At 34.7% G+C, this 8,345-nt stretch overlaps 2 protein-coding genes across 2 annotated transcripts; both read right to left on the bottom strand.

The window, feature by feature from the left end:
- Window positions 1-500: 500 nt before the first annotated feature.
- LOC148204383 (uncharacterized) lies at window positions 501-1,025 on the bottom strand. Its single transcript, XM_088105599.1, has one exon. It carries the CDS (start codon window positions 1,023-1,025, stop codon window positions 501-503), a length of 525 nt encoding a protein of 174 aa, XP_087961725.1.
- A 3,814-nt stretch (window positions 1,026-4,839) lies between these two features.
- LOC124830945 (Heavy metal transport/detoxification superfamily protein) lies at window positions 4,840-6,699 on the bottom strand. The gene is made up of 2 exons (XM_047304812.2): window positions 6,417-6,699; window positions 4,840-5,263 (listed from the first exon to the last, which is right to left on the bottom strand). Exons 1-2 carry the CDS (start codon window positions 6,541-6,543, stop codon window positions 4,986-4,988), a joined length of 405 nt encoding a protein of 134 aa, XP_047160768.1. The 5' UTR covers window positions 6,544-6,699; the 3' UTR covers window positions 4,840-4,985.
- Between the last annotated feature and the right edge of the window lie 1,646 nt (window positions 6,700-8,345).

The following is an 8,345-nucleotide window of genomic DNA, read 5'->3' as shown; positions in this document are numbered from 1 at the left end:
GCTTCAGCTCCAGTTATAGCATAAACGCGCCTCACTACTTGTGTTCTACCACCTCTCGGTTGGTTCCTTCCAGCATTAGGTGGCCTCGTTACTGCACGTCCACTCACGTTGCACTCGTTATCCGAGTGCCCGTTCCTTCCACAACGATTGCAGTGCTTTCCTCCCACCAGCTGAGGGCACGAAGAACGATAATGTGGCCCTCCACACCGGAAACAAATAACGTTTCCTTGTCCAGACTGTCCGACATGAACTAATGCTTGTGACCCGCTTGCATTAGAGGGTTGGTTTGGACGAGCGTAAGGTGGTCTCCTCTGAACAATACCTCCCCTGGACACGATCGGTCCCCTACTCACTTGTTGTTGTTTCTTCTGTCGTTCCGCCTCTGCCATATTTTTCTCCAATACCTTTGCCCGTTCAACCATAGCAGGAAACGACCGGATGCACAAACTGGAGATTAATACCTTCAAATCACTCCGCAGTCCGTTCTCAAACTTCCTGCACTACCACTCTTCACTGGTGGCCATCGTATTGAAACGGACAAGGTGCTTGAACTTGTTAGTATACTCAGAAACCGACATCCCACCTTGAACCAGTTGTAAAAACTCCACCTCTTTCGCAAACCGGACGCTGTCAGGGAAGTACTCCTCATAAAACTTGCTATGGAATACTTCCCAGGTGATAGGACGTTGAGCGTCTGCCAGAATAGCCCTTGTGCTCGCCCACGAGTGGCTTGCTTCCCCAGTCAACAAATACTCCGTGAACGCCAAACGGTTCTCATCTGGACACCTCTTGGCGTTGAAGATCCTTTCCATGTCCCTTAACCACTGATCCGCCTCGTCAAGGAGGCCCTTCCCACTGAACTTAGCCGGATGGTGTTGGAGGAAACTCTCCAAGCTCCACTCAGCAGCAGACTGGGCAACGTTGGAAGAGGACGCCCCCGGAGTGTGCCTGGTTTCTGCTAGAATTTCCATTAACTGCCTTTGGGTCGTTTCAGAGTTGGCACGAGAGGCCTCCAAACTCTGCATAGCGTTCTGGTTTTGCTGCATCAGAGTGGCGTTCTGCTCCATTAACGTGGTATTCTGTTGCTGCAGTCTATCAATTACTGTCTCCAACAACCTAGTGTTGTTGGACGTATCAGGCTCATTAGGTTGCGGTGGAGGAGGGAGTCTAGGTGCCATTTGTTCTCTGGACACAGAGAAAAACTAGCGTTAGTCATGTTTCAAAGAGTTAAATAAAATAACTCATTTAAACACATATTAAGCACACAGCAAAAACACAGTGTACTCATAACCTACAGTGTCCTTTAATACAACAAAACTGCTCTGATACCACTAATGTAACATCCCAAAATACAGTAACAACCATAATCAGAATTAATTACATTCAACAGTAAAACAGTGCAGTCTTTACATAAAGATACGGGGTTCAAAAAGTCGAACGGCTTAAAGTACAAAATTACATACAAATACAGCAGTAACAGGAGTTTAGGGACGAACGGTTTACAAAACTTTAATCGAACGTTCCAAGTAAGACTAAAAGACTAACAAAATGAAAACCTAGCGAGCGCTCTAAGGCTCGACTTTAACTTCTACTTCAACCAGATTAGCGTCTTCCAAATTTTCTTCTTCTAGCATTTCTTCAAGTGACGCACCTCCATCTGCTCACATCCACACGGATGATCATTGCAATGACAGGACGAACGTACAAATACGATAGACAACACAAGGAAAACGAAAGGGTAAGCTTATGTAATTTAATTTATACATCTACATATACAATAAGCATTTCAATCCACACAAGCACATAATTTAACATATAACATCATCCAAAATATATATATATACACTAGACCGACCGTCCGGACTGTATGAATCTGTGTAGTTACAAGCGTCCTTGCACCCGAGTGATGTAGTAACCGGGATACACTCAACAACTGCCACTCGAGGTTAGTCCGTTCTTACGTCGCCCATGTTAACTTATGGACTAAGGACCTCCTGCCGTTCCCACACATGACATACCCCCTCTACATGAAGATGAGTACTCACGGAACATCAGGATGGACAGGAAGTCTTAACTTATCCACAGTCATACTTTACCAAATTTAATATTCAATATATGTAAGAGTCGTTCCTCCCTGGAACGCTCGTTCAAATTCCATAATCGTATAATCATTCGATATAGTGTTCACACTTCAACATCTTATAATTTATCATCATCTTTATCTTCAGTTTTGAAAGTATAAAATAACGAACGTTCAGACTTCTGAAGAACGAAGACGAACGCTAAAGACTGGATTTAGCAGAGTCGTTGCCAAACAGAATAAGTTGACACATACTTATATGACGAACGTCACTGCTACTCGAATCAGTTGAATGAACTAACTCTTAGAGATATAAAATCAATGTTCAGAATAATTTAGGTACAAAGACTCTAGGCCGAATCCAAATGAATACAGACACAACAAGACAAATAATTAATTATACTGAGAACAATTTGTTTAAAAGGGATCGACTGCCAGTCAAATGACCAAACGCGATAATATACATTTACTAATAATTTGGACGGACGCTATTTACGCCCCTTTAGAAATCAAGGTAAGGACGAGCGTTCAGTATAAGACCGAACACTTCTTAGGACGAACGCTAGTTATAAGACCGATAATTAATTTGGACGAACGCTTGGTATAAGACTGAGTACTAAAGAGGACAAACGCTCAGTGTAAGACCGAGCACTACAAATTTGTAAGTATAAGGGATAATACATTATAACTTAATTTAAATTATAAGGTTACCACTAGGCTGAGCCGAACGCTCAACATAGTATTTCACGGGACGCTCGTTCTCGATCAGAACTCTTTCCAAATGAAAGAATTCCTTTCTAAACAATTGATTAGAAACCGAACGGTATAAGACCGTACGATGACGAACGTATTTTATCATAGTAAAGATTTCATATTTACGATTTGCATCTAGTTCAATTATCAAATTTTCACCGTATCAGTTCATACTTTATACTTCATATCAATATCAATTTACAAACTTTATATGATTCACATTAATCATTCATCTTCAAAGGAATAAATCATCTCATATTCATACGTATCAACCATAAACATACATTTTAACCATCATATATTATATTCATTCAGTACAACAACGTTCGTTCATGCATACTCAACCAGCAAACATCTCATACATTCAGTTCATATCATGCTTGCATACGACATACAAGTATCAATTAAATTACTAAGCTTCCCTTACCTGGATAGCAGTGTACGTCTAACAATATAACTTGGACTTGCCCAACTATGGCTTTCTACCCTCCACGATCTTTCTTACGCTCTTCAACTAAGTCTAACCAAAGAAAACTCAGAGAACTCAGTTTATACCCTTGCATGCAACTGAATCTTAGTTTGCATGTAACACGGAAACAAACGTCCAAAGTCGAGTGACTTACCGGTTACAGAACTTGGATCTGTTCGGTTCAGATTGAAGCTCACGGCGCAGGGAACGTTCCTACGGTTCTGAACGTTGAACGGAGAAGAAACGGGTGAGTAACAGTAGAGAGAAGTTGAAGGATTTCTAGAGAGAAGTTGGAGAAGAAGATAGGTCAGAGTCTTGGTGGAGAAGAAGGTGTCTGTAGAGAGTGGGAGAAGTGTTTTCAGAAAAATTAGTTTTCTTCCCAAGGTCAAACGGACGTGCACTCTCATGCGGACACCTGTTTTCCACTACAGATTCAGAAGGTTCCAAAGTGACACTTGGCAGGTGTGAGTCAGAGAATGTGAGTGCGTTTTAATTGCACTGAACGTGTGGCGTGGGTGCATTTATGAAAGCTGACAGGTGACTCAGCAGTGCTTTTATGGTGACGTGACATCTTTTAACATGTAATTTCTTTTACACAATTAAATTAAAATAACTATTTATTAATTTTTAAAATTTAAACTATATTAAAATTTAAACTATAAAAAAATTTAATATTATGTTAAAGTTTAAAAATTAAAATAATACTTAATTCAACAATTTACAAAACACAAGTGAAAGTTATATCAATTTATCAGAGAAATCTGAATTGTTTTGTGACGTGGTGTTTCTTTTTGGGCCAAAAATCACTTCAATGTTTTCTCAGTTTTGCATTTTCAAAATAATGTGTGAACTTAGGCCAAAGCTGAAAAGGATAAGATTAGAATAATTATATATTTTAATTAGTAAAATCTTTTAAATTTTGCTTTTTCTAAACTAAAGTTTGACCTATTTATAGAATCAAGCGTAATAACCACCATTGGAATAAATCTTGATGTTCCATGCTTATTTTTCAGCTCTTTTTTTTAGGATTATATGAAAATTTGCATTCTAATTACTTTGTAGTTCAATTCATGTGACAATGAATTAAGCTTTTTTTTTTTCATTTTTTAGATACCATTTTGTGTTTATTTTGGATGCTATCATAACCACCACCATGTTTTTTACTTTCTTTTCCCTGCTTGAAATATTACAATTTAGAAAAAAAGTGAGCAGTGAGAGAATTCCTATAAATAAAGCTTCATTTAGAATTTGAATATGTGATGAATACTTTGAAAAAGAATCACAAAAGTTCAATTCACATGTAAGAGATTAAAATATCTTTTCGTTGAAAATCTTAAAACAAGTTTTTATCTTTATATAATATTTAATTTTGTTTATCTTCAAACAAACAATGAAAGACTTAAACTTATATTAGAATGTTGTCATAATTTTTGCGTGTTGAATTTCTCAAGAATGTGCTCATCAAATATGATGTTTTGATATATGAGATTCAATCAATAAACCAAAATCACAATGTAAAAGGAAACAGTGCAAGAATATGTGCTTAAAGATCTGAAATGCTTGGACAATAATATATGTACAATACAAGGGAGATATGGAACTTAAGATTTCCATTTGAAAATTTACACTCATTTTGTTTTGGAAGCACTTATTTATCCTTTCTTGCACAGATGACTTAGTAGTTCAGAAAGAATATGATCTAGTGAAGATCTTCTTCCATGCTTTCAAACTGAGAGAGCAAACCTTGGTTAAAGCTAAAGAGGGTTTGAAATCTTTCGGAGGAAAACGTGATGGTGAAGATGAGGATGATTGTGATTTCTCTAATACAACATTGTCTTCTTGGTTCCAAAACCTTGCATATTTTCTCTTGCTTCTCACGGTTTCTAGCACGTCATATTTGTTGCAAATTCCCCACACAGTCACCTTCTGTTCATAGTAATCCACGTTCACAGAGTATATGCCTGCAATCTCATCAATAATAAAAATCTTTCTCACTTACGTAAATCTTATTTATACAATAAATAAATTTAAGATGTAATGAGCAATTTCATATGAAAAGATAATACGGGATAAATTATTAAGCAAGGTGGTAGTGAACAACACAACATAATTTCTTTTTCAGTCGATAAACTCACAAGGTATATACCAAATTGAAAGAGAATTACATGCAATTCATACAATAAAAGGAAGAAAACAAAGAAGACCATTTGAATGCTTGTTTTTGTCATTATTCAATAGCCAATTTGATAAAAATAAATAAAATCCTCTTAGAGTTTTCTTTGATTAATGGTAGATGTTATCTCCTACCACATACACATGATGTTTCTATCTCAATTAGAACTTTAATTTAGTAGAGACAACAAAAATTCTGCTCATAGCCCACAACCCATTCGACCCAAGACTTTGTAAAGCTTGAAAACCCTATCTACAATTGGTTATATTACTTCTCGCACCTCCACAATTACTAACTCCAGCTCCGTATCAGTAAGAAAAACCGTATGGAGAACTCTTTCCGAAACACATTTCATGTGTTCCAAAAATTCCTTACGGAATGTTCCAAAATATATCGTATATGTTCCAAAAAGTTTATTTAGGATATTCTGCATCGAAAAACCTATTCCAGAATGCATCTCATGTGTTCTTCAAATTTTATTTCGAAAATATCATTTTGAATTTTTTTTTCCAAAATCTAGTTTCAGAAATGTTATTCTGAAAATTTGAAAAAAAAATAAAAATCTGAAAATCACGGATTATTATGAAAATTTGGAGTGTGCAAAGAAATTGCGGGAGTGCAGAAAGTAAAAGCCCTCAAATTTGACTGCATATAGCACAATTTGAAGATTCAGAGAGTTAAACATGACTGAAACAAACGATCAACCATCAATTTTTCAACACATATATTGTTTTGTATAATAAAGAAGTAATTGGTAGAGTGTGCTAGGATAAATTCCATTAGACAAGGTCCTAAAACTCTGAAAAAAATACAAGATAAAAACAGATAATTATTTTAAGAATGGAGTGATTAATAAGTGTTGGTAAGAATGATGGATGCATATAAATGTTTGAAATAAAGCATATATAGCCTATAAGACTAAGAGAAAAAGGATGAATGACCTTTAAGATTGGAGAAGGTTTTCTTTATTTTCTTCTCACATCCATAAGAATACAATGGAACCATCATTTCAACATACTGTGCCTCTACAATGTTATTGTAAGCTGGGACAATTTGCATGTTGGCCATCTTCAATTCACACCATCCAAATTGTTATGTATAATGAATCAATGAGTGTTCAACCCTTATATATGGATCATGCATGAACTTTAACTAAACTCATAATCCATTTATCAGATTCTATTCAAAAGTATCACTTTTTCTTTCTCTTTTTCTTTCTTTTTGTTTTCCTTTACAATTGAGAGCTTGTTACTGTCAATGGGTGCATCATAATTAAGAGGGGTAATTATAAATTAGGGTTTGATTAAGGAAATTGAAATCATGAGGTGTGACATGGATGAGTGCAAAGTCGTGTCAGCAAGGGTGTGTTGGTTAAACAAAAGTAGATGCATTGCATTCAGCTTTTCTTGTTGGAAATTGGAAAATCTTGGAGTTTGGTTCGCACGTGGGATGTTTTCCTTACCAAAGAAGAGAGTAATAGAATTCCAATACTTCCAAATTATTCAATTTTATACTATTCTTTTCAATATTTGTTTAATCAAGGTAGAACGTACTTTCCTTTTTTAACTTCCAACTTTTCATGATTTTTTTCTTTTTAATAAAATCCATTGATTTTATTCATACCCTAAGTTTTATTTTAAAATTAAGGATATAAATTAATTATTTATGTACTTAATTTTTAATTATCTTACGCATTAATCATATCTATCATTGTTTTACCGGTAAATATTTTAGGACTGTATAGAAGTTAAACTCTAAGATTATCAAATTTATTAATAATAATAATTTTAATATCTCCACGGATAATTTTGAATTGATTGACATTAGCATTGTATCAAAATAATTTTTTTAATCATATAATAAATGAAAAAAATATTAAATGGTTTATATTTTGAATATTAAACTCGTCCATTTTAATTTATTATCGATTAAAACAATAAAAAAGAATTATTAATGTAATTTACTCTTCGCACCATGACCCAGGAGTCTTTGTTGGTAATTAGAGACTCTAATCTTAATTTAAAGTATGTGATAATTGTTGGTACCTTCTCAGTTTAAATTATGCATACAGGACACTTAAAGCACAGAACCATGTTAATTAATTCCATGCACATGCAATTGTCGCTTCATTTGTGATGAAGCACACATACACATAAACCAAAACTCTTTTGTTGCAAACATAATAAAGCATTGCTTAATTTTAAATCACAGTACCAGGGTTTACATAATTCAATTTTTTTATTGAATATGTATATTGTTCATGTTATTCTTCAATTAAAGTTAAAAATTCATTTTAATAATTTATATTATTTTTTATGTTGTCCTCTTGTATATATATTCATTTATAATATTCTCGGTATATCTTGTAACATCCCAATATCCCACATTGGATAATTCATAATTTATATATTGTAACATTACATTTACGGTAACATCCCGTAATCTCACACTTAAAAATTCACAGTTGATATATTTTAAACTCAGATTTCAACTATAAACTCCTAAATATAACTTGAATTCTTCTAACTTATTCTTCGATCTCTTTCTTCCTTGGTATTGTTTCAGACGACATTCCTTCATCTGCTCCCGTATAACGAATTATACGATCATCGCACATACCCAAACACAAAAGAAAACACAAACAAGTAGGGTGAGCTAACATGCAACAAATCATTTATAAAACATGTATAATTACCTTGATATAAACATCATATAATAATTATGTTCGACACCCTCATACCACAGTTCCTATTAGACACTCGTCTCACAATACCCAATAGACACCACAGTACCCAATAGACACTCATTTCACAATACCCAATATACACTTATCCCCGACGATATGTTGTTGAGTAATTCAACGAAAGCTT

The sequence above is a fragment of the Vigna umbellata genome, chromosome 1 (genome assembly GCF_029865625.1).
Source record: "Vigna umbellata cultivar VRB3 chromosome 1, Vumbellata_1.0, whole genome shotgun sequence".
Classification (NCBI taxonomy): Eukaryota; Viridiplantae; Streptophyta; class Magnoliopsida; order Fabales; family Fabaceae; genus Vigna; species Vigna umbellata.
This window is presented reverse-complemented; position numbering and strand designations above follow the sequence as displayed.

Excerpts from the sequence above, each read along its gene's own strand:
- LOC148204383 (XM_088105599.1), bottom strand. The coding sequence starts at position 1,025 with ATGCAGAGTTTGGAGGCCTCTCGTGCCAACTCTGAAACGACCCAAAGG.
- LOC124830945 (XM_047304812.2), bottom strand. The coding sequence starts at position 6,543 with ATGGCCAACATGCAAATTGTCCCAGCTTACAATAACATTGTAGAGGCA. Across the intron at positions 5,264-6,416 it reads AACCTTCTCCAATCTTAAAG|GCATATACTCTGTGAACGTG; the intron begins GTCATTCATCCT and ends ATGAGATTGCAG.